Below are 27,623 nucleotides of genomic sequence, written 5' to 3' on the forward strand. Positions count from 1 at the left end.
TTAACAACCTCAATCTCTTCTCCATCTGTCATGCCAACTGGCCCAGAATGAGAAACTGTTTTTTCTTGATGTTGAGAAGCAATTGATATTGAAGACTGCAGTCCTTGACCTGAAGCAAACACTTCAAATCCTCCTCAGTTTCGATGAGCAAGGTTGTGTCATTTGCATAATGCTGATTACCTATAAGTCTTCCTCCAATCCAAATGCCACATTCTTTTTCATATAAATTGGTAAAAATAAGGCCATAAAAAATGGATGGAATAACAAGTGACATATTTTAAAAAACAGACACAGCCATGGACATGTCCAAGTTGTGCCAAGAAATCTGGACAACTATCTGATTAACTGACTGGAAGAGATTCATATTAATTCCCATCACCACCAAAGGTGCTCCAACAGAGTGTGGAAATTACTTAACAATAACACTAATATCACACACAGGCAAAATCTTGCTGAAGATCATCCAAAAATGACTGTAACATCACATCAGCAGAGAACTGCCAGAAATAGAAACTGGATTTAGAAGAAACTATGGCACCGAGAATATCATTGCCAATGTCAGATCTATCTCGGCTGATGGCAGTTAGTTCTAGAAGAATGTCTATTTGTGTTTTATTTACTATGTAAAGGCATTGAACTCTACGATCACAACAAATTGTGGCTAATATTAAGACGACTGTGAATCTCAGAACACTGAATTGTGTTCAAGTGAAACCTATAGAGAAAAGAGCAAGGAAATACTGCATAATTCAAAATCAAGAAAGGAGTATATCAAGGATGTTTCCTATAAAAAAGCTATTGAGAGGTAAAGAACATGAAATTGTCTGTAAATATCAGAAGACTGTTAACCGTTGGGCAGATCAGACATTGTTACAGAATGCAGATGAGTTGATGATGCTTAATTTTGAGAGGCAGTTTATGGATTCTACCTCTTCCAAACAACCCACAGTTAAGTTGCATAAAGTAAGAAGTAAACAGTCGTTGTTACTGTTATGAGCCATAAAGTCACCTGTGACTCATAGCGACCCTATGTACATTAACTCTGAATCTGTCCTAACCTGAGTCAATATTATCATCTCCAACAGACTTAATTCCATTTCTCTGGTCACTGAGCTAATCCATCTCATTGAGCTCTTCCTTTCCTTCCCTGCCCCTCTACTTTTCTAAGCATGATGCATAGTCTCCAAGGACTTGTTCCTCCTGGCCATGTGCCCAAAGCATGTGAGACAGAGCTTCAAAACCCTTGCCTTCAGGGAGCAGCCTAGTTTTGCTCTCAACAGAAGGACAGACTCGTTTGTTCTTCTGGCAGTCCACTGTATGTTCAACACTCTTTTACATCACCACAACTCAAAGGCAATGATTCTTCTTCTGTCATCCTTAGTTATTGTCCAGCTCTCTGATGCATAGCAAGTAATTGCAAAGACCTTAGCTGGATCAGGCACAACTTAGTCTCCAGACTGATATCACTGCTCTTCAATACTCTAGAGAGGCTTTTAATCTAGTTAATATGTGCTAGTACCTTGAGGGCAGGCAAGGTAGGAAACTAAAGCCAAACCCATTGTCATTGAGTGAATCCCAAACCATACACGGTTTAAGCCAATCACTTCTATGAAGTCAGAGGGAAATGTGACAAGAAGGTAAAGGTTTCTTCATCTTTAGCCTGAGACAGTAGAATCTGTGTAGAAAACTACGAGGGGACAGCCTTGACAACGTGGCTTATGCCTTCATGAAACTGTAAAGGTGGCACTTACCCTGGAGGACACTCTATCCCAGGCTTGTTTCACCAACGCCTGGTCAAGTGACAATTTCCCATCACGATGCACTGGCTGGATTAAATGTTCAATCTGTTTCCTCTTTATTTCATACTGGACTCTGAAGTGCTTAAATGACTGCCGTAGGAAAAACAGCAACAACATGGCAATGAGTCAAAGGAAGCAAAAGCAAAGGAAATGACATTTCCTAAATAACAATCCTTTGTGTTTGTACAGCGCTCAATATGTTATTGAGAATAACAGCGAGACAGTCATGATCCTTATAACAAGTATCATTCACAGAGCCCTGCCCACGTGCTAAGCCCAAGTCATGCTTCCCACATGCATAACCCAACAACATCCACACGCATTGTTATTATTATTATCGCTACTAATTCACAGGTGAGTCTACGGACCTCACAGAGGGGGCTCGGCAGCACAAGCATTAGATGCAGGGCTGAGTTCTCTTTTTCAGTTAAAATGTATATACCTGTCCATGTTCTCTAGTAAATGACATTAAACAGAAGTATAAATCTATACCAATGACTAAGATGGTTATTTTACTTCAAAACTCTAGACACTTTAGAAATGGAAATGGAATCTGTCCATTTACAAAATTAAAGAGGCTTAAATTTCTGTCCAAACCTATATGTTTATGTTCAGAGACTTCATTTATATAATAATCATTTGTTGTAATTTTATTATGTTAAATATTAACTACTGTCATTTTTCAGAATATGGTTAAGATACATTTAGAACTTGTACATTCTACTTTAAGCCTAATACCAATTACAAAGAAGCCGTTATTTTAATTTCAAATAAAGCTCTCCATTATTCGCGAAAATAATATGTACTAAAATATAACGCTAACATCAAAATGTGAATTGTACAACTACATAAAAGACCAGAACACTGACGCTATGAAATCTTGTAGGTAGTACATACCGATTAACTTAAAAGTCATGGACTGAGACAAGCATGTAAATTCACACTAAGAACACTGGGGGGAGACAGTGAATAAAAATTCTGCCACAAGCTCTAATTTGCATTTCACGTGAACATAAATGTTTAAAAATACCAACATAGGATTAATCTTATTCTAGAGTTCCACACATGGAAAAACTACGAAATATACTACTGTTTGATAGGTATAAACATACAGAGAATGCTAATTACATAATAGACATGTAATAGAAGAAAATGTTTCTGTGTTTAAATTTTAGATGGACTCTCATGCTATTTTAAGATACTTCTGATCAACCTGGACTTCAAAGACTATTTCTGTTTTGTGCATGTTCTACTGTTTGGGTTTCCTCTATTAAAATAACATCTTTACAAAAGCGAACTTTACAGCCTGTAAATTCTTTTTTGATAATTTATGCAAAAATTAAACTAATGGAGTAAACAAGAATACATATTCTGAGTTGGCATCTCTGTTCTCAGTGTATCAGTTATACTCACCCCAAAAAAAACCCGTACTGCAGGAAAGTTACACTGAGTTTCAGAGTATGTATCGTAACTCAAACGCAATGCTATCCAGCCGGTTTCTACTTGTAATAACTCTCCATTAGTCTCGGAGGCCGAAGTCTTAATGAGAAGAAACTGCTCTTGGTACCCTCTCAGGGGTGTCTTCACACGGCCTTTTGGTTAACCGTGCAACATGCTACAGACTCCATCCAGAGTCTTTGCCAAATGCAGCAACCATGGCATTGAGGTTTTAACCTGTACATCCAGCCACACTTTACAGTTGGTTATATCATTTTATGGTCCTACCCGCAGCGTAGGAGAGTCACGGTCTATTCATATCCTCATATTTGTTGCATACCCTCTTGGTGAACTTTGGTATTGTTCTGATGGATATACCTTCAACAGGTTGGGGATTTTCCCCCTTTAATATTATATGTGAGATTCACATATATTGTGAATAATAACAGCTGCTTTATTCCCTTTTCATATTTTATGGGAAATCCTTATGCAGAAGCACATCTGATGCCATAGCTAGATCTTTATATTTTTTTTATTGTCTGCCATGGTGAATTTCTAACATCACTGTTCTCTTTTTCTGATGAAGTGGGGGGAAGAAATGGGAAAGATCCAGGGGGAAAGAGAATAGTGATGGGCAAGGTCCAATTGGGATTAATTTTATAAATCATAATGCATAAAAGTGATTGCATGAAAACAATGAATAAATACTAATGTGTAATACACTGTATATGAACTTTGTAAGCAAATAAACAAAAAAATTTTAACATAATGTAGAGTAAAAGACACCATATGTTTTCTACTAAAAAGTAGTGGTATTTTAAGTAGTATGAAAATGTCAGTGCTCTATACAATAGATTACAACTTTTTCATGGAAAAATCCCCTTTCTAAGACTTTTATGCAAGTTGTTGTTGTTAAGTGCCATAGAGTCCTAGATGACCCATAGCACTCCTATGAACAAAAGTCTTGAACACAAAACTTTCATCTTTTCTCCAAGTTCATAGAGCTTCCAGAGGCAAGCTAAAGAAAATTCCATTAATGACATTTTTAATGAACCTGGGAGGAAAAAAACAACCACTCTGGCCTCAACTAAATGCAAACGAATCAAACTAGGTAGGGTTCAGCAGAAATTAATCTCATTGTAATGTTCATGTTATAATTCCTTACAAAACCCAATTTATTCAAAAGTAATCTTCATTTTTACTTTTCTGTATTTTTGTTGTAAAACGCTGTGCTTTGTGACAGCCACAGGATTATGAGTTCTACAAAAATAGTGACAGAGGTTTTTGCTCTGGATTACCTACAAGACTGGTTTCTGATAGCAATGCTATCTTAAAGATTCATGTACAATGTTGTTGTTACGTGCTGTCGAGTTGTAGACGACTCATAGTGACCCTATGAACAAAAGACCTGAGCACTGTTCATAGAGTTTCTGGAGGCAAGTTGCTTCGGAAGTGGAAGCCACTCCTAAACTTGTTTTAATCGGGGAGCTCCACCAAACACTGTCCACCAGGGGTAACCATTATCACATTTGACACATCAGTGTCACAGTGTTTAGCATCACAGCAACCACGAGTTAACTCTGTACAGAAAAGAATTCATGTACAACAGGGGCACAAAATTTAAAACTACATTTTCAGATGAAAATTCAGTTACTAAATTATATACTAACATCATTCCTTTAAAGGTTTTACTTATTAATATAATCTAAAAGACTGGAGATATAATAAAATGCAGATATGGAACTTAATCAGTGGAAAGCTTTTGAAACACTGGCATCTCTTTTTCACACCTTACCTGATATTTATCCTGCAAATTTGATTCTGTCATTTGTGCCCTCGTCAAATCTCTTTCAAATTGTTCTATCCAAACCTTCATCTCCTTCAAAATTAACCTGTCTTCTCTCTGAAAGTCAACAGTTATTACACTTTTATTAGTAACCATGTGTTCGTTTAATGGCTGTTCAATACCCAACTGATTCGATAATAGCCTTGATTAGTAAGTCCTAGACCTCTCTGGGAAAAAAAAATTCATTCCAGAGACTAGGCAGCAGAAGGCAGTTCTAATAAAATTTCTTAATTACCTTGCTCCACACTGGGATTCTTTATACCACTTTTTTTCTTTCTCTCCCTCTCAAGGAGCACTATCTTAATATGGAAAAATGTGCTCTAGGGAGATGCTCTGAGCATAAAAATACTTAGAAAGGATACTAGCTAGGATGGAGGTAGGAAAATGGGCCTAACGCATGGTTCCTAATCCAAGGCCATTCAGAGCCTCAGGGATACTCCGCATATTGTTGTTATGTGTTGTCAAGTCACTTGTGACTCATAGCGACCTGACACACAACAGCTCTGAAACCTGCTCTGTCCTGTGCCAACCTTATTGTCTCTGACACACCTACCTCCATTACCCCAGTCACTGAATCAGTCCATCTTATCGAGGGTCTTCCTCTCTTGTGCTGTCCTTCCACCCTCCCAAGCATGATGTCCCTCTAGAATTTGGGGATTACAGTCACCATAAAAATAGACTAATTGTGCACCTTCCCACTCAAAAATGATATTTAGGATTATAACATAATCTCCAGGTAGCAGAAAACATATTTATGTTGTCTAATACTGTACTCTAAATGCTTACACTCTGGAAATATAACATATAGAAGAGATTTATCAAATTATCTGTCTAATGAACATAGACAAGCCTTCACTCACATCCCAAAAATGGAAAAAAACCCAACAACCCACAATTGAACCCATTAAACTTATATATCTATTTCCATAAGTAACATCACCAGCTATTCAATTTAAATAAAATTGTCTGGTATTTCCCCCCAAGATTCTTTATCTCCTAAAAATGTCAAAGTCATCTTAAACATGTCTCTGAGCATGATTTGGGGCACTTAAAAATAATATTCAACTATAGTATCATGCTTGATGCTCCCAGCCCACATGTTAGACGGATAAAATTAGTGTCTCCACCTACAGGCAAAGTGTGGTACCAAAGAATCACTGTCTATAAAATCAGGCAAAGTTGTTCCAAGCTATGGTTCAGTCAAGTAGGACCTTGGCATATTATTTTTTATCCTCTCTGTTGTTATAGCAACGCTGAGGCATACATCCTTTTCATAGTTTGGATGAGAACTAGAGATGCTCTATGTAAATGAGAATTAGAGACAATTTATGTTGAGATGGATTATATCTCAACAACAACAACAAAATCTTCATCACTGGACCAATAGGCAACATTATGATAGATGGAGAAGACTGAGGGTGTCAGCAATTTTACTTTAGTTGGATCCTCAAAGAGCACTCATGGTAACAGAAGTCAAGGAATCAAAAGATGTGTTGCATTGGGAAAATCTGCTGTCATGAACCCCTCCAAAGTGCTAAAAAGCAAAGATGTCAGTTTAAAGACTAAGGTGTGCCTGACCCAAGCCATAGTCTTCTCAATCACACTTTACGCATATGACAATTGGACAATGAATAAAGATGTCAGAAGAAATTGATGTCTTCAAGTTGTGGTGGTGTGTCTTTGTGCATTGCAGAGTCCTGAATACCCATGGATGACCTGAAGAACACATAGCTCTATTTTGGAGGAATTGCAATAAGGCTGGTAACATAATTAGTGAAAGAAAGAAATAAATGGAACAGGAGCTTCAGTTCTTTCCATAAATGGAAATCTTTCCAATCAAGATACACACTTGATTGTGAGTTGATTTTCATACTCAGAATCTTATTAGTCACCATTCTATGGAGCTCCATTGAACAAAGACAAACTTTTCTTGGTCTTTTCTTGTCTTTTACTGAGCTGAGGTCAATCTGACCACTGATGGGGATCTCACAGGTCTACTTCACCGTAGACCTCCGAGGACAAGCTCCTCATCACCTCTGCCATCACCAGTGCTTCTTGTGTTTAGGAAGCACTTGACAGTCTCCTTACATGAAGCTCTTTAGTCACCAAGTGAAACAGTCACGTAGTCACACAAGAGGAAGGGATCTTGTTCTTGACCGAGTTTAATCATTGTTGTTGCTGTTAGGTGATGACCAAAACTCTACCCTGTCCTGTGCCGTATCCTGGGCTCTGCTGTACTTGAGCTCAGTCTACTCATTAGATGCTGTCTCGTCAGCTCTGACTAATAATGACCTGCATACAACCCATCCTCCGCTACAATCCACTTAGTAAATTACTCTTCTAGTGATAGGAAAGTGTCAAGCAAACTGAAAATTTAAAAAAAAAAAAAGTAAAATGGATGGAGTTATTGATACACTCAGCCTTATGTTCTGTAAATGGGAAATGAAACACAAGAGAAGATTTAGAGTGTCAGAATGCATTAGTGCAATGTCTTGGGTTTTTAAATTGGTAACCTTCATATTCATGAAAAATATGTGAGGGTCTCCTTGCCTAAGTTATCTAAATTCTAACTGGCTAATCTGTCAACATTCATTTTCTCTCTGTCTTTCTTCTCTTCATACACACACACACACACACACACACACACACACACACACACACGACTTAATATACATAAGCCTGGGAACACTACTGGCCTAGTGGCAAGAAGCTATGCTGCAATACCAAAGGCACGTGGTTAGAATCGCACCAGCTACTCCACGGGAGAAGGATGGGCAATCTCCTTTCAAGCAATTAACCACCTCTGAAAACCCACCAGAAATCAGTTATGTGTTGATTCTGACTCGACAGTACACAACAACAACATATCCTAGGTAGTAGTAACTGATATAGACCACAAAATAAAATTAATTTAACATTTGATGTGGTGTGTTGTCATGTACCATTGAGTCAGAGGTGACCCATAACTGACCCTCCAGTGGGTTTTCAGAGGCAGTTAATTGCACAGGAGAGATTATCCATCCTTATTCTTGAAGCGGCTTGAGGATTTGAACTGTGTGCCTTTGGGATTACAGTGCAGCTTCTTGCCACTAGGTCACCAGAGCTCCCTAACATTTGATATAAAATTCCCAATTCTCTATTCTAAAGTTTCCATAAAAGCTGGTGTGTTGACAAATCAATCTCAGGCCAAATTGAAATGATAATATGGAAAAGTTAAAGTCTAAGACTCACACTCAGTAATCTGGATAAAGGAAAAATTCATAATCATTCATTCCACAAATACTTTTTTTTGAAGACCTATAATGTATCATGAAGCAGACTGTGTAAACTGAAACTGTGAGGCATTTTACTAACAAGCCAAATGAATACTTACCTTTTAAAAATTATTTGTTGCTTATTATTCAAATATATAAAAACAAGTATTTTAACATCATTTTTATTTTCTATGTTACATTTAAAGAAATAAAACACTGCTATTATAATTATCTTATTAGTGCTATTAAGGCTGTTAAAATGAAATTAATAGATATCATTTTGCAGCTAAGATTAGTAGACGTCTGTAAGGGTGGCTTCGAGAACAAATGCTATATGAGAGTACACAGATGTTAATTATTTGTTCTATTAGAAAGGACCAAAAAGTAGTGAAATTAAATTGTTAAAAAGAAATGTATATGTAAAAGAAAACACATGCAAAAGAGTGTCTGAAAAACTACAGAGTGCAGGGTATTTGAGAAAAGTGACACAGCAACTTCAAGATTCTTTAAATCTTACCTTAAGATTTTGGATAAAATTTGCAAAAGATCGGAAACCTGGAAGTATTTCCTAACAATATGAGAAGATAACATATAGAAAAAGAATATAAATCAGGAACAAAAAATATATTAGAGACAAGAAGAAAATCAATAGAAGGGTATCTATTTATAAAATAGTGGCACTAGTTCTTGGAAGAAAATAATTAAGTGAAGAGATTTTCATAATTCTTGAAAACAACAAAGTGTTGAACTCTAGAAAGGGAACGTGTTTATCTTGCAAATGACAAGCATTGCATTTAATTTGTGATAGTCATATGTGTCAAGAAACATTCTTATAATCATATCTAGAAATAAGGAAAATATTTTAGAACTGTCTAAATAAAGAGATAGATGGGTTCATATTGTCTATAAATACACTCAACATGCACATCTCTGTGTTCTTAGTAACAATTAAGACTGTGTCATCTCTTAAAGTAGACACTAATATTTGTTAAAACTAGAAATGGTAAAGGAAGTTTTAATATAAATTGAAAAAGTCAGCTGTGAGGGACCTCTCAAGAGTACTGAAGGGCAACAATGTCAGGCTGGAGACTAAGGTGTGCCTGATCCAGGCTGTAGTCTTTGCAATTATGTGCTATGCTTCAGAGAGCTGGACAGTGACTAGGGATGATAGAAAGAGAATTGATGCCTTTGAGTTGTGGTGCTGGAGAAGAGTGTTGAATATACCATGGACTGCTAGGAGAACAAACAGGTTTGTCCTGGAGAGGGTGAAGCCAGAGTGTTCCCTGGAGTCAAGGATTCTGAAGCTTTGTCTGACATACTTTGGGCATGTTGCAAGGAGGTACTGGTCCGTGGAGAAGGACATCCTGTTTGGCAGAGTGGAGGGACGGCACAGGAGAGGAGGACCCTCGATGACACAGATTGATTCTGTGAGTGGAGTGGTGGGAATGAATGTGTTTGAGGCAATGAGGTTGGCACAGGATAGAACAGAGTTTAGGGCTCTTGTACATAGGGTCGCTATGAGTCACAAATGACTTGATGGTACATAACAACAACAACAACCTGAATTTAATTTCTATATAATTAATTTATTAATTAAGACCCATAAGGCCACTGAGTTGGAATTGAGTCTGTGATAAATAGTTTATATTTTTGGAGGCCTGGTTTTTGGCTGTGTATTTTTTCCCCCTTTAGTTACTGAAGTCTCCTTAGTAAAGTACATAATCAAATTTATACCAGCAGTGAGTGTTGCAAATCTGTGAACTAAATTTCTGCTCACAAACATTAACTAAAGTAGTATCATAATTTTAAAAAAAAGGTATCTCCCTTTGACTTTGCACTTTTCCAGTCAGAAAGAAAGTATATTCATTTGAAGAAATGATTAATGTCAGAGACATCAGAACATTACAACTTCAGAAATCAGATCAGAAAGAAATCTGATTTGGCAATAGAAAGTCCTTATAATGAAAGTTTAAAACCTGATACTCTCTGTGTTGATTGGGCAATTCATTTATCCTAATAGACTTTCTGAATTCACACACCACCACCCAAGTTAAAGCCCAGAAAAAGTCATATGATCTCAAAGAACATGCATCAGTTGATGTTAACGTTTGCCTGTATATCCTTTGTGTTATGTTTCTTAGTGCTACTTGGAAAACTATCTACTCTGCTAGCTATAGAGAAGGGAGTTCTGGTGGCCTAGTGGTAAGAAGCTGAACTATAATCTTGAAGGCAAGCAGTTTGAATCCACCAGCTACTCTGTGGGAGAAGGATGGGCAATTTCCTCTCACGTGATAAACTGCCTCTGAAAACACACCAGATTGTCAGCTATGGGTTGGCTCCAAGAAGACAGCACATAACAACAACAACAACTACACACAAGCTGTTTGAGAGACCAACATTATTGAGTAATCCTGGCAAGGAACAAAACTAGTTTTCTGGAAGTTATTATTTTTAAGGAAATGAACATTTCAATCATAAGTCAGATTGGTGTTATCGAAAAGTCCTAGTAAATACTACCTGCCTTTGTTCTCATTTATTACATTAATTTGTTCATTTCTAATTACTAAATCTTTTTCTTATTAAAAAAATTCTGGTTCCTTTCTCCTTTGCCTTTCTTGGATATATTTCTAAGTCGAGATGGACCAGTTTTTGGAGAAGGACATGATGCTTGGAAGGATCGAAGGAGAGGAAGACCCCAGAGAAGGTGGATTGGCACAATACCTGGGGTGATGAGGGCAGGTGTGTCAGTGATAGTGAGACCGGCTCAGGACAGAGCAGGGTTCAGAACTATCGTGCAAAGGGTCGCTATGAGTCATCATAGACTCGACAGCACATAACAACAACATTTGAAAAATACATTTTAATTTTGGGGAGCACTTTGCCTTCAGTTCTTCATAGTCATTTCAAACCACTATGGAAACTGAAGTAGAGACTTAAGTAATGAAAGATAAAATCATCTTGGAAATTCTATTTATTATTTTCTCTGGTACCATTTTCTTACATTTAATTCAATATGTAACATGAATTCATCACTCTATGATAACAACGTCATGTGACATAACTTTAGAATGTTGAAAAGAATGGTAACATCCATTGCTTTTAAGGACTAGGAAATGGGCTTTTTGGTATACCAGCTCATGTGTAAAATGGAACAAATCTCTTCAGGGGATTTTGAAAACCATTTTAGAAAGCTTGACAACATTATAGTTCTTAGCCTGGAGCTTGTACTTCCAGGAAATAACCTTAAAATAGTACTTTATAACAAGATTGCTCCTAAAATCATTATCTATAATAGCAAAAAAATCAGGAATTTTTAACAATATGGGCAGGGTAAATACAATGATCTTACAAAAATGACCTAAAATGTTCCTTATAAAGTTAACAGTAAAAGGATAAAACTGTATGTATGTTATAATTGTACTTTTCAAAACTATAATACATAACTGTATATGTGGAAAAGCCTTGGGCACTAATGTTGCTGCTAGGTGCCTTCAAGTCCACCGTGACTCACAGCGACCCTGTGAACAACAGATCTGAACCTTGCCCTGTCCTGTGCCGTCCTCATATTCTCTGTCATGTTCAAGTCCACTGTGATAGTCACTGTATCAATTCATCTCGCCAAAGGCCTTCTCTTTTGCTCTCTACCTTTCCCTAAGAACTAATGTTGTCATGTACCGTTGAGTCAGAAGAGACTCACAGCCGACCCTTCAGCGTGTTTTCAGAGGCAGTGAACCACACTGGAGGTGACTACCTATCTTTATCCAGCAGAGTGGCTGATGGGTTCGAGCCATGTGCCATTGGGTTAGCAACACAACTCTTTATCTCAAAGCCACCAACGCACCCCGGGAAGCAATAGAGAGAGTAGTAAAATGTTCTATGTGTGGGCAGCTCTCTCCTTAAGATTGGATTCTCTTCAGAAGATTAAGCATCGGTCATTTTCTTTTCCTTTTTTTCCTCCTTATTTTTGACATTGAACAATAGGAAAAAGGTAAGTTATTTAAACTTTTGAAAAACTAAAAACATATAATCTCAATGGGTAATTAGAACTTGTGCAAATTGTGTCTGACTTGTATAGTTTTATAAACAATAAAATACAATAAAATATAAAAGTCAATAATAAATTTCATCAGGACAATGAGAATTGAAATCTAGATGTGTAAATGTGATGAATATAAAATTAACGCCCACCTCCAAATGAGTATTTTCCCTTAATTTTAATTTAACTACATTATTTAGTGTTTTTTTTTTAAATCCTTAAAAATTCTTTGTCATCAAGTTGAAACTGATGCACAATGGACCCTCCAGTGAGTTTTCTGAGGCTGTAAGTTGTACAGGAGCAAACTGCCCATCCTTCTTTCACCTGAAGAGCTGCTGGTGGGTTAGAACTGGCTACCTTTAGGTAAGCAGTGCAACTCTCTGCGGACTATGCCACTAGAGCTCTATTTCTTATTCTTTGACATCCAACACACAATGCAGAGAAGTCTTTCCTTCTCATTTTCTCTTCATTTGATGGTATATATTCTTTTACCCAACGACTCTGCTTCTGACATGCATTCTGATTCGATTTTTGGAAATCAATATGCTCATAAACCTGAGAATACAACCAACGTAATCAATGCCTGAAGCAAAACAAACACATACCTCATTCTCTTGCCCATCAGTGCCCAGGCTGTGGATATCAGGATATTGTTTCAGAAACTGGGCTACATATGTCATAATGGACTTCTCATCTGGTTTATCCACATCAACATCTGAAAGTAATCAAAGCCAGAGAGTAACACATTCATGGTCATTTGTTGGATTTTGATAATATAAACTATGAAATTTCCTGTTGTTATTAGGTGCCTGTGACGTCTCCAATTCCTAGGGACCCTGTGTAAGCAGATAGGAACCTTGCTCGATCCCAAGCCAGCCACACAGTCCCCGCTGTGCTCACCCACGCTCATTGTTCAATCACGGTGTAGATGCACGTAGTAGTGGGGCTTCCTCTTTGTCTCTGGCATCTGTCTTTCCAAGCGTGGTGTCCTCTTCCTTTGTACCATCCTCTGAAGTTGCAAGGACTGGGCAAGGACCTTCCAGCGTTACATCCACTGTTGTTGTTGTTGTTATGTGCTGTCAAGTTGCCTGTGACTCATAGCAAACCTATACACAACAGACCTAAAGCCTGCTCTATCCTGTGCCAGTCTCACTGTCTCTGATACCCCCACTCCCACTACTCCAGTCACTGAATCAATCCATTTCATAGAGGGTCTTCCTTTCCTGCGCTGTCCTTCCACCCTCCCAAGCATGATGTTCGTCTCCAAGGACTGGTCCCTCCTTGCAACATGTCCAAAGTATCAGACAAAGCCCCAGAATCCTTGCCTCCAAGGAGCAGCCTGGTTTAACCCTCTCTAGGTTGAATCTGTTAGTTTTCTTAGCAGTCCATGGTACGTTCAATACTCTTCTCCAGCACCACAGCTCAAATGCATCAATTCTCCTTCTATCCTCCCTAAGTCATTGTCCAGCTCTCCGATGCATAGCAAGTGAATGCAAAGACCTGTATCAGGTGCACTTTAGTCTCCAGAGTGACATCATTGCTCTTCAGTACTCAGGAGAGGTCCCTAATAGCAGACTTTCCCATCTCGATATGTCTTTTAATTTCCTGGCTGCTGGTGACAAGAGGAAGACAAGATATTCTGTGGCTTGCTTTATTGCACATTTGCTTAATATTTTGGCCTGGAATTGAGTCTGCAGTCTCTCCAAGGTATGTGTGGATGCTTTTTTCACGTGTATACATATGTAAAAACAAGTCAAAACGACCCTCAGTGATCTTAATGATTGTTGGAGCACAGAGCAATTTCCTAAAATGGTAAGAGGCTTCCACGCTGCCTCTCTTTCAAAGAAGCCTTTCCAAAGCCCTGCCAGTCTCCATAATTTACCATTGAAACCCGAGGTCTCCTCTGTGTTTCAGAAAGAAACTCATTCATTGCCATTGGGTCGGAACCAACTCATCACCGACCCTCCAGTGGATTTTCTGAGACTGTGAACGGCATGGGAGGAGACAGTGGTGGATTTCAGCCAGCAGCACAATTCCCCACAGACGAAGCCACCAGGGCTCCTTATGTTTTAGACCTCGGGGTGTCTAATCGGGACACTGACCTTCTAGTTAATATGCTTTTGTTGCATTTGTGTTAGCATGCTCATCAGTGAACATTTCTGTAACTGTCAGTCCAAATGGAAAATTATTTGTGGCATTTGGAAAATTCACTTTGACGCTACTGTTTCAAAATAATCAACAACTTATTAAGTTAATGGAAGTCTTCAAAATGACTTTTGAAGGCTCAAAAACTCCATTTCCAGAGAGGCTTAATATTCACACCCTTAGCAAAACAAACCCCAAAAAGATACTCACCAATGGAAATGAAAAGAACTGCTCAATTTTGTATGTCCTTTGACACCAAAGCACTGGATACATCCCAACAGTTCTAAGTCTTTAAAAACTGGCATCAGGTACTTTGTTAAGTGACTGACAGATTATAAATTCTTAAGTTATCATTGGAACTGACTTATAACCGACCCTTCAGTGAGTTTCTAGAGGCGGTTAATCATGTGGGAGGGGATTGGCCATCTTTCTCCCAACGAGCAACTGGTGGATTTGAATCACTTGCCTTTGGGTCCACAGTGCAACTCCTTACAACTAACTATATTTTATTTCTTCTAGATTCTTCACAGTTTTGAGAATAAAGCAAATTATTTTATCATCTGATGCCTCCCCACTACCACACATATATCTCTAAGAACTCCATTCCCTACAAAATACACAAAAAGAGTACAGTTCACCTGACTGGAATCACCAGTGCCAAAATGCTGTTTGGAGCAATAAAGATATCACGTGTCCAAATGTTGTTGTTGTTGTTATGTGCCGTTGAGTCACTTGCGACTCATAGCGACCCTATGTACAACAGCCCTAAACTCTGCTCTGTCCTGTGCCAATCGCACTGTCTCCGACACTCCCATCCCGATTATCCCAGTCACTGAATCAATCCACCTCATAGAGGGCCTTCCCCTCCTGCGCTGTCCCTCCACCCTCCCAATCATGATGTCCTTCTCCAAGGACTGGTCTCTCCTCACAACATGTCCAAAGTATGTTAGACGGAGCCTCAGAATCCTTGCCCCCAAGGAGCCACCCAGTTTAACCCTTTCCAGGACGAATCTGTTTGTTTTCATTCTTCATAAAAGAATGTGTCCAAATACCTCAGCAAAATGTTATTGAGAAGAATAGCAGTGTAGGGAGCACTGGTGGCCTAGTGGTAAGAGAAGCTGTGTTGTAATCCCCAAGGCATGGAGTTCAGATCTACCAGCTGCTCTGTGGGAGAAGGAAGGGCAGTATCCTCCTGTGCAATTAATTGTCTCTGAAAACCCGTCTGAGGATCAGCCGTAGCTCGATTCTGAGCCGATAGGACTCAGCAACAACCGCACTGGAGACTTGGAAGTTAAAATTTCTGGGTTTAGGACAGCCCAAACTACTGTGCTGGGGGGTCCCGGAGACAACAACTCTCAACACACCTTCAGGATCGAGCAGCCTTGGGATTCCCAGTTCCGTCTCCGCGATAGCGAAGGCCTCCTCCAGGTTTTCCCTGCTCGGTCTTCCTTTCACCTTCTCCAAGTCCACAAGTTCCGGGCGAATGGCATGGATAACCGAGTGGAAGGCCACTCCGCTTCTCCAGCTCCGTCCAAAGTCTTTCACTTCGATCCCAGACTGCCTTCACATGACAGAAGAAGAAGACACTGTCACATTAGAGCTAAGAAGGGTTTTCTGAAGGCCTCGTACAAAATTCATTCACTTCTTCAACAAGAAGTGACCTGAAGTTAGCCACATCATGAACTAAATTTTATTAAATAATAAATAAAACAATGCTTATGTGATTAACAAGGCACTGTGGGAATTCACGTGGCACAACTAGTATTTTACCATTGTAGGCTTTACCATAATTTGGATGTTCACTTTATAAGATATTTTTACTTTTATTTTTTTAATTTTTTAAAATTAATTTTAATGAAAGTTTACAGAAACTTAGGGTTTCCATTCATTCATTGTTGCACTTTTCTCCCGGCCCACCCCTCCCTCTCAAATCACTCTTCTCATTGAAAAGTAAAAGAAAAATTCTTTCATTGTTAAACAATCTCTCCCCTCTATTTTTACTTCACTTTTAAAGACAATCTAGGTTTTTTAAAAAAATTTCAAGTAAAATTAAAAAAAAGGAAAATTACCAGGTTTTAACAGTGATAATAATTATTATACAATTTGAGAAACATGACTAATAAGTTTTTCATAGACAGTGGCACTGTGTTGTACATACTCAGCTCATAACAGACTGAAATGTGGTTGTTGTTGCTGTTGTTGTTGTTGTTACTTGCTGTCTAGTGGATTGTGATTCATGCTGGCCCCACATGTGCTTAGGAGAATCACGTCATAGTGTTGGAGGTGGTTTTAAGTAAGTTCTTAGCCAAATTTTGGGCTAGTTATCAAGGGCCTAATGGTTTATGTAAGTGAATCTGTCAAATACATTAGATGTACAAATGCAAATTAGTGCGATCCTATCTCTACATCATCACCAAGGAGCCTACCATTCATAAAAATCCAGACAGCAACTGTTGCTATCTCATGTAGCTATCAAACTGGCTTTCAAATTATTCTTTTAGAAGAACTTTCAGGACAGTGCCCTGGGGGAATACCTGGGGTTTGGTGTACTTGTGTATGTGATCAACAGTTAGGAATCAAAAGAAAAGTTGCATTTGAAAAATCTGCTGTCAAGGACCTCTCTAGAAGGCTAAACGGTAATGATGTCAGTGATAAGACACGGGGACACTAAAGTGTTAAATGTGACAATGGTTACCCATGGTGGACATAGTGTTTGGTGGAGCTTCCTGGTTTAAACAAGCTTGGGAGCAGGAGTGGCATCCACTTCCAAAATAGCTTGCCTCTGGAAACTCTATGAACTTGGAGAAACGAAGAAAGTTATACAAGTGTTCAGGTCTTTTATTTATAGGGTTGCTATGAGTCGTCTACAACTCAATGGCACTTAACAACAACAACAACAAACTGCCTTATCCAGGCCATAATCTTTTCAATTGCTTGTTATGCATCCGAAATCTGGACTGTGAATAAAGATAACAGAAGAAGAATGAATGCCTTCGAGTTGTGGTGATAGAGAAGAGTACTGAACATGCCATAGACTGTCAAGAGAACAAACAGGTCTGCCCTGGAGAAGGGGAAGCTGGGTTGTTACTTGGAAGTGAGGAGTTTTAAACTGCATCCCACATACTTTGGCTTGTAGCAGGAGGGACCTGTCCTTGGAGAAGAATATCATGCTTGAAAAGGTAGAAGGTCACTGTAAGAGAGGAAGACCCTGGATGAGACAGATTGACACAGTGACTGTTGCAAGGGGTGAGGTGTGTGTCAGAGATGGTGAGGTTGGCAGCTGTTGTTCATAGGGTTACTACGAGTCATTGCTGTCTCAATGGCACATAATAGCAACAATGGACACTGGAGGAATCAATGGACAAACCAATATTTAATATTTTTTCCAACTCAATTTCAACAACAGCATCTTGCCAAAGATTAGGCTACATGATCACTCATCCCTGCTTCCAAGCTCTTCTTCTCACGCCTTATTATCTATAGTAAAGATTAGTGGAACCCTCTTATAGATGGTACGTAAACAATGTACCGACCGTGAGGGAAGGACTTTTTATTAGATTTTACTATAGATTCTAAACCATAACAAAGCATTGCTTTCAAAATTACTCTTGGTTGTACTTTGAAGCACAAGAAATGTACCCCAAACTAGAAAACCACCAGAACCCTTTAAAATCACTATGCACTATACCTTTAATATGCACTTGAGTTCATATTAGTAACTCTAGTAGCATTTTCCTATGTTTATATTTCCCTCTCCTTATTTTAAAAATTCTGATGCTTTAAAAATACAATTCTTTCTTTTTGAAGCCTCAGTATTTTCTAATGATAAGTACATGTTTATTACTGTTTTTTAGGAGTGAATTCTCAGATACAGATTATAGGCAGGCAAAACAAGATACATAGGAAGTGAATCAATTTTATGTGTCCTTCCAAACACAAACTCAGTTTCCGCTTCCTGAGAACCAACGAGGAAACACCTCAACTGACAAGACCAATAAAACTGCTCTAAGAAGATATTTATGTAAAGCAGTGATTTTCTGTCCAGCCTTGTGTGCGTGTAATAACATTAAGCTTGATAGGAAACTGAAACCTCAAAGCAAGTCCTCAGCCCACAAAGCTGGACTAGGAAAAGGAAACTATTTCAGATAAAAAACAGAACCAAAGGGGGACACAGGAAACCAATGACTAGAAAACTTTGAGAAAATAGGACTCAATATAATTATTTTAGAGTGGGAGCCTTAGTTAAAACTATTAGTAAATAGAACACAAGACTCTTATGAAGAAATATAGATAACTGAACCTCTATAATTTATTACATACTGGGAACAAAATCTCAAACACTGAAGGAAGTGGCACTTACCCTTATGCTAGTAATTAAAGTGTATGGATTAAATGAGTTAATTTATTAATTACAACCCCACCAGTGAAGACAAAAGAAAGGAGTTAATTTTATTACACTTTGCAACATATTACTGGTGATTTGTGTTTACATTTTAGTTGAAAGAATGAGTAAAACAAGAATGACAGCAAAATCACTCAATGATTCTTTCAAATTTAGTAATCATTGCAAAGTACAACTAGTAATACCAAATTTTTTATTATATATGTGCCCATGTAAACAGTATGCAAATGCTTCAAAACTGCTTGAAAACCGACAAAGTAAAGATAATAAAGCTTTGCCTCACATACTTGGGGAATGTTGCTAGGAGGGGCTATTCCTTGGAGGGGGACACGATACTTAGAAAAGCAGAGGGTTGGTGAAGGAGAGGAAGACCCTTAACCAGGTGGACTGATAAAATGACTTCCGCAATGGGCTCTAGTGTGTCAGAAGTGTGGAGACGGCATGGGAGAGGCCAGGGTTCAGATCTGTTATTCATAGGATGACTCTGGGTTGCACCCGACTCACCAGCACCTACCAGCAACAAATAGTGAGCATACACATACATGTGCGTAGCACACATAGGAAACAAACACAGGAAGAAGTTGCACAGTTTGCAAAAACTATCTAAGATGAACCTTATTTGCATAAAATTACAGTAACTTGATAACCCAAAAGATTTAAGAGTTTGAGTTTTAAACCCGATACTCACTTGGTTACTGTGTACTGAACCCACTTCAGCAGAGCCTTCTTGGCATTCCCCTGGCCCTTGGTGGCCACCTTTCGTTTGCTGGGGGGACTGGCAGTCTCTGCACTGAGCGTGCTGTCCACAGACGACGTGCTGCTGGACAAAGACTGCAGCTGCGGCAGGTTGCTGGTCAACTCTTCAATCTGCACAGTTAACAGCAAAGATGCAAGAATTAGCTTTGTACTTCTTTCCTTAGAGTTTTTTCCTTTTCTAGGCTTAAACTCTTCCCACTGAAAATAATTTACTCAAACTCTACAATTATGTACAAAATTCCAATACTATCCAAATAATTCAAGCCATTAAATCACCAGAGAATCAAGATTTTTTTTAAGTTAGAAGGGTCTTCAGTTCTCACATAATTCAATAATATTCAATTATAAGTTAATAAGTCAAAACTCAGAGAATTTCCTTCTCTGAAAGTACAGCTAAGACAAGAACCAAGAGCATCTGAAGATTGATTGGTGTTGTTGAGACTAACGCCCTGTCTGCCACACTGTGTAGTATTTTTAAAATACTGTACATCTTTGTGCCAATCAAAACCACAATGAGGTACAATCTCACTCCAGTAAGAGTGGCAAAGTTTAATAGGGCAGCAAGTAATAGATGTTGGAGAGGATGTGGTGAGAAAGGAACTCTTATATATTGTTGGTGGGATTATAAAATGGTGCAACTATTCTGGAAGGCAGTTTGGTGTTTAGACATTCCATATGACCCAGCTATTCCACTACTTGGAATATACCTTGAGAATATGAGAACTGAAACACCAACGGAGATTTGTACACCAATGTTCATAGCAGCATTATACACCATCACAAGAACATGGAAACAGCTTAAATGTCCAACCACAAACAAATGAATTGAGAAATTACCGTACATTCATACATTCAAATACTATGCAGCATGCAGGAGCAATAAATTTGTAAATTATTACCTAACTTGGGAGGGACTGGAGAGCATTCTGCTGAGTGAACTAACTCAGTCCCACAAGGATAAATATTGTATAAAACCTTTATTATAAAATGAGTATAAGGATCCAGGAGGGGTGGGAGAGGCTGGAAGCAGAAGGATGTGGAGGTGCAGGGGGAGGGGGATTAATCATTGGGTTGTAAAATTTGATGGGGGGGGGTGAGGGAAATTGAACGAATTTGTTCAAATTTGTATTTGAATTTTGTAAATAAACTAGTAGAAAAATTAAAAAACATACTGTACATCTTTGTAGGTGTTGTCATGGTTACATCTCGTGTCCTTTCCAACTCATAGGGGTCCTATGTGACATATTAAAACTGTCCGATAGAGTGTTCAAGGCTGTAATCTTTACAGGAGCTGATGGGAAACTCTTTCTCCCATGGAGAGGTTTGTGGGCTCACAGCACTCATCCCGGGGTCAGCAGGCAGACCCTTAACCACTGCACCCCTAGTTATTAAGTATTTTTAATATTACTATGTGATGCACAGAGTGCTATCTTGTGTTGCCAAGGAACTTAACAAATAAAAGCAGCAGGGAAACAACATAGTCTTTCTTTGGACAGTGTTGCCTAATGTATGCAGGGATAGAAATTAAATATGAATCATTAATCATAGTTCATTTTTACCATCTTTACTATTCATCCTCTGCTTCACATATCCCATATCCCAGACATACAAACATACAAATTACTTCTATTTTCATAGGTCTAGTTTGAGTCTCTTTCTCTTCACTTATTTGTGTTCAAACATTCCCTTGGCTGGACAATTATTGCTTCCACTTTCTTTCTTACAAAAAACCATAACCATCAGCTCAACTTTTGTGTTACCCATCAGATTTTTCCTAATTGTCATTCTTTTCAGTGATTTATTTATCTATCTACATGTTCTGAAAATCAATTTCACTATGATGGATCTTTCTATTGGTATTTTTTTTTTACATTCATTAACTATATTTAAGAAATGCTCATTATGTAATGGCACTTGTAGAAACATTTCCCCTGGTAAGCCTGGAGAATTGATAGATATTTACTTAAAGAGGATTTACTTAGCAATATGATTTACATTCTTTTAAAAAGCCTGCCTATGATCTGAATTATCTCCTTATGTATCATAACACCCTGTTAAAATGTAAGCAGGTTAACAACAAATGAATGGCTAGAGAAGCTGTGGTATATTCACACAATGGAATACTATGCAGCATTGAGAAAACAAGGAACTCATGAAATATTATACAAAATGGGTGACCCTGGAGGACATTATGCTGAGTAAAATATCTCAGTCACGGAAGGACAAATACTTCATAGTGCCACTGTTATAAAAGAGGACTGACATAGGGGTTGGAGGGAGACCGAGAAGGAGGGAATGAATAATGTACACTGCATTGAAACAGATGAGGGAGAGAACTGTTCAAAAGGGATATACAATTAGATAGTATTGTTAAGACAGGAGTCCAGAACGAAGGCTGCACAGTGCAGTGGACTTGGATTAAATAACAGTGAAAGAGTTTTTCTTTTCATTTTCAAGGAGAAAAGCTAATTTGGGGGAGGGGAGGACAGGGAGAAAAGTGCAACAATGAATGAATGGAAACTCTAAGTCTCTGTAAACTTTTATTAAAACTAATTTAAAATTTTTTTAAAAAGTAGGCAGGTGCTCTTTTTTGCATATGTGCTGAAACCAGGGAATGAACCCAATGTACCCTCTTAAAGAGCAAGTTGGATGTCCTATTGTGTGCTGAAACCAGGGAATGAACCCAATGTACCCTCTTAAAGAGCAAGTTGGATGTCCTATTGTGTGTATTTCACTTACATCTAGAGTTGTACCTTCAACACAGTGACACATACATACACAAATGTGTCACCAAATAAAACCTAATGGTTAGGGTACACCTTTCTCCAAGGAATTACAGCCACATGTCACTTACTGTCCCTGGTTCAGGCATCGTGTGAGTCACCTACAGGCAATCCCTGGAGTCTAAAGGAGTGCCATTCCCAAGTCTGTCTGTAAGTCAAATCTGTACGTAAATTGAAACAAGTGCAATTACTGATGTTAGCTCATCAGACCTTGGTCTAGATGCATAGTGCACCTTTATAAGAATAAAAACATATTAAAGAAACACTTCTAGATACACTGAAATGTTTTTAACATAATCGAGTAATGGTTTGGGTACAACTGCAACGTGACATCAGTTGTTCTTATGAGCAATTGTTTGTACCTCAGCTTTTAAAATAATAAGCTTTCAGGACTTACAACTATGACCATACACACAACTGGACGTTGCCAGAAGAGATGTGGTTTTGCACATGACTGTATTCTGGATAAACTGGCAAGTTGATGCATCTCTTTCATGTTTGATATGAGTATAAAATACCACCACTCTTTCAGGGTAAAAAGAAGATTCTTCTAACTTTATCCTATATCTATATTTCATCTTCATGTGTTCTGCGTGCTTCTCAATTTAGACAACTCTCAGATTTCTTTGATGAAGAAGCTTCTCTGTGCAACAACACTTTTACAAGACATGCAAGGAACAGTCTCCCACTACAAAAACAATGTACATATAAAAGTCACATTTCTGCTAACTTGAGTCTCAACAGCAAGGAGATGGAAAACAAGAGTGTTATACAACGCTACCTCCCTGCACAGCATAACATCAACTAGCAGGTACTCCGGTACCATACCTGGAAATACAGAATAATGGTCCACATCAGTCCAAGAACTATAGAAGGTCGGCCATCAGCTATATCAGTGGAGTTAATGTTGACCAATTTAATCTGTTAAAAAAGAAGAGGAAAACTGTACTAGTAGTGTGTCTGAAGACTGTAGATAATTACGATTTCATTAGGTATCACTAAGATGCGGTCATGCCCAGGTGGTGGCGCCCGAGAGCAAGTAGGGTGAGCATAAAATCCGGCAAGCTCATAGTGTAAGTGAACATGTCAGGGGTACCCGTTAGGAGTGCAACAATAAAAACAACTACAAGGTGCATTTAAAATATTTCTTTTGTTTGATGCTTGAAAACTACAATGTCATGCAGGAGTCACCAACAAAATGCCAAACAGGAAAAAAAAAAATGAGAAAAACAGAAACATTTAAGGATTATTCTTTACATTCAGAGGGTGACTGAAACGTAAAGAAACAACAATGAGCAGTTTAAGATGCACTTACTTTGAAGTTTGTTACCAAATAGCATGAAACTTATGTTCTCTTTTACCTACAAAAATCAGGAGTTAAATGCTCAAAAGTTTGTACTAACCGGCGATCCTCTGTACATGGACTGACATGGAAAACAAAGAAGATGATACACACACATAAATAAACTTTCAAAGGCAGCATTATTTGTCCAAAGGGAATTTGAAAACACTATATTAAATTCAAAGAACGATTCTAGGAGTGTCTTTCAAAGAAGATAAAAGCAAACCAGAAAGAAACTAATGGAGTTCTGTTCTCTACATCCGTTGTTATCTGCTGCCACGTTGCCTCTCATTCAGAACACTCCTACCAACAACAGAAGTAAACCCTGCCTGGCCCTCCACCCCCTTATAATCTCCACTCTGCTTACATCGTTGTTCCAGTCACCAGGCCATTCTCTACTTTGAATTGTTAATTATAAAGCACTCAGGATAGATGTTAATCTGTCTACCCACTTCTCTAATTGTTCATTCCAATGTCTTCTCAATTTTTTTTTAAAAGCAGTTATTTCCTAAACCCAAGCAAAATTGTTCTACTTCAGTTCACGGTTTACACAGTTCTTCTACAGTGCATAGAATACATGCTTGTGGGAAATCAGGAATAATAGAACCTTTTAGCTTTTTATGATAAAATCAGCTACAACCTCTGTAATAATTCCAATTTATCTGTTTAGATCTTCTCTGGAATATTCTCCACACTCTGATTAGTATCCATCAGACACAAATTTATTTGTAATGTATGCTCTTACCACACAATTAATGCCATCCACAGAGGACAGATCATTTTACTTTCTTTGTACATCATTCTTCTTAAAAAAGTAACTGAATATAATTTGAATGTTCTACACCAACTCATCTCTGACTGTACAACATTGTTAATTTATTCAACTTATTATAGAGCCTAAAAGTAAGTGGGTAGTTTGTGGGGTTAGTTGTTTGGTGTTGTTGGGTTTTTTTAATAATCATTTTGTATCCTAAAACATGCATTTTTACCGTGGGTTCACTAAGCCAAGTATTGCTTTTCCTTTGCAAAATTCCATTGAATTACAAGAAAGTCTTAACACTCAAGGAAGCTAGTATGGACAACTGAAATACAGCCAAAGAGACTGAGAATTTTCCAGAATTCAGAAAGAGGATTGGATCCATATGGATGTGTAAAGACATAGCAGAGGGCTATTTCAGTAAACTCGTGTCCTCACAATGTGGTTCCTAGCACAACGGCTGTAGCATCTTCTAAGACCTTGTCAGGGATGCAGAATCAGGTCCTCATCTCAGAGCTCTGAACCAGACACCAAAGACAGAGGACCCAGTAGACAATATCAACCAACCTGGACTAGACAATTATGGTGGGCTCATGTGATCTAGAAGCCCATAAATGCTTCAAAAATATTCCAGTTATTTGGAAATTATTTTTTTAATTCAATAAACAATCTAAACAAGATACCATCTTATTCTAGTAGCAGTGGCAAAGTTTAACAGGATAGCAAGTAATTAATGTTAAGAGGATGTGGAGATATAGGAACTCCTATACATTGTTGGTGGAATGGTAAAATGGTACAAATACTCTGGAAGGCAGTTATGCATTTCCTCAAAAAGCTGAACATAGAAATTCCAAGGAGGTAGCTATTGCACTCCTTGGAATATACTCTGAGAAAATTAGAACTGAGGCACAGAGATCTGTACACCAATATTCGTAGCGGTGTTATTCATCATCACAAGAATGTGGAAACAGCCCAGATGTCCAATCACAATTGAATGGATTAAGAAATTATGGTATATTTACATGATGGAATACTTTATGTAGCATGCAGGAGTAATGATTTTGAAAATCACTACCTAACCTGGGAGGAATGGGAGAGTATTATGCTAAGTGAACTAACTCAATACCATTAAGGACAAATATTGTATAAGATTGAAGAATTAGAAAGAAAACTAGTAAAACATGTATGAGGATCCAAGGGGATCGGTTAGAAGCAGGGGGTGAGGATTGGCAGGGGGATAATCATAGTGTCACACAATTTGATGGGTAGAGGAAGATGTAGGTAAAGGAAATGAGAAAGATTCATTGTGAAAAACAATGTACTAGGAACATTATTGCCAATGTCAGATGGATCTTGGCAGAAAGCAGATCTTGTTGCCAGCAACAAAATACTGAAGAGCAATGATGTCAGATGTGAGTCTGGAGACTAAGGCGTGCCCAATATGGGCCGTGATCTTTGAGCTGTCTCTCCATCCCTCTCCAAGGACTGATCCCACCTTGCAACCTGTCCAAAGTATGTCTCCTAACAGTCCATGGTATATTCAATACTCGCCTCCAGCACCACAGCTCAAAGGTATCAATTCTCCTTCTACCATCCCTAGTCATTGTCCAGCTTTCCAATGCTTAGAAAATAATTACAACGACAATGGCCTATATCGGGGGCACCTTAGTCTCCATACTGACATCATTGCTCTTCAGTACTTTGAAGAGGTCTCTGACAGCAGACTTTCCCAATGCAATTAATCTTTTAATTTATTGGCGCTGGTACCAAGAGTGTTGATTGTGGAGTCAAGCAAACTGAAGCTGTGAACAATCTCAATCTCTTCAACATCTATCATGATGCTGCCAATTGGCCCAGGGGTGAGAATCTTTTCTTTTTTTTTTTTAACAACTCTTCCTTCCTTTTTTTTTTGGTTTGTTTTATTGATGTTGAGCTTCAGTCCATACTGAAGGCTGCAGTCATTGACCTTCTGCGGCAAGTGCTTTAGGTCCTCCTCAGTTTCAGCAAGCAGAGTTGTGTCATCTGCATAAGGCAAGTTGTTGATGAGTCTACCTTCAATCCTGATGCCACATTCCTCCTCATAGAGCCCAGCCTCCTGGATAATCTTTTCTGGATATAGATTAAAAAGATATGGAGATAGGGCACATATTTGGCATACACCCTTCCCAATTTTGAACCATGCAGTGTTTCCTTGCTCTGTTCTGACAACTGCCTCCTAGTCAAGGTACAAGTTTCATATAAGCAAAATCAAGTGTTCTGGGATTCCCATTCTTCTCAGAGTTAGCCACTGTTTGTTGTTATCTACACAGTCAAATGCCTTTGCATGGTCAATGAAACACAGATAGACACTCCTCTGGTACTCTCTGCTTTCAGCCAAGATCCATCTGACCGTAGCTATAATACGCCTATTAAGATATGTATAAATGTATGTTGTTGTTGTTATGTGCCATCGAGTCGTTTGAGACTCATAGCGACTCTATGTATAAGAGCTCTAAATGATGTTCTATCCTGTGCCAACCTAGCCACCTCAAACACACTTATTGCCACTGCTCCAGTCACAGAATCGATCCATCTCATTAAAGTTCTTCCTCTCTTTCTCTGTCCCTCCACTCTGCCAAACATGATGACCCTCTCCAAGGACCAGTCCCTCCTTGCAACATGCCCAAAGTATGTCAGATGAAGCTTCAGAATCCTTGACTCCAAGGAACATTCTGGCTTCACTTTCTCCAGGACAAATCTGTTTGTTATCCTAGCAGTCCATGATATATTTAACACTCTTTTCCAGCACCACAGCTCAGAGGCATCAATTCTCTTTTTATCAACCCTATTCATAGTCCAACTCTCTGATTCATAGCACGTAATTGGGAAGACTTTGGCCCGGATCAGGTGCACCTTAGTCTCCAGCCTGACATTGTTGCTCTTCAGTACTCTTGAGAGGTCCCTCACAGCTGACTTTCCCAATGCAATTCGTCTCTTGATTTCCTGGCTGCTGTTACCAAGAGTGTTGATTGCAGAGCCAAGCAAACTAAAACTGTCTCAATCTCAATCTCTTCACCATCCATACTG

General features: G+C 38.5%; 1 protein-coding gene across 1 annotated transcript in view; it reads right to left on the bottom strand.

Annotated features, from left to right (window-relative positions):
* The window catches only part of SYNE1 (spectrin repeat containing, nuclear envelope 1), a 644,155-nt gene that overhangs the window by 557,611 nt on the left and 58,921 nt on the right, over positions 1 to 27,623 (bottom strand). The window contains exons 4-10 of the mRNA XM_006882743.1: positions 23,287 to 23,379; positions 19,608 to 19,786; positions 15,882 to 16,078; positions 12,978 to 13,087; positions 8,854 to 8,904; positions 5,032 to 5,139; positions 1,752 to 1,889 (exon numbers count right to left, since the gene is read on the bottom strand). Coding sequence (XP_006882805.1) covers positions 1,752 to 1,889; positions 5,032 to 5,139; positions 8,854 to 8,904; positions 12,978 to 13,087; positions 15,882 to 16,078; positions 19,608 to 19,786; positions 23,287 to 23,379 — 876 coding nt within the window. The remainder of the gene's footprint in view (positions 1 to 1,751; positions 1,890 to 5,031; positions 5,140 to 8,853; positions 8,905 to 12,977; positions 13,088 to 15,881; positions 16,079 to 19,607; positions 19,787 to 23,286; positions 23,380 to 27,623) is intronic.

Source organism: Elephantulus edwardii, unplaced genomic scaffold (assembly GCF_000299155.1).
Source record: "Elephantulus edwardii isolate Elephantulus edwardi_28Jun2011 unplaced genomic scaffold, EleEdw1.0 scaffold00024, whole genome shotgun sequence".
Taxonomy (NCBI): Eukaryota; Metazoa; Chordata; class Mammalia; order Macroscelidea; family Macroscelididae; genus Elephantulus; species Elephantulus edwardii.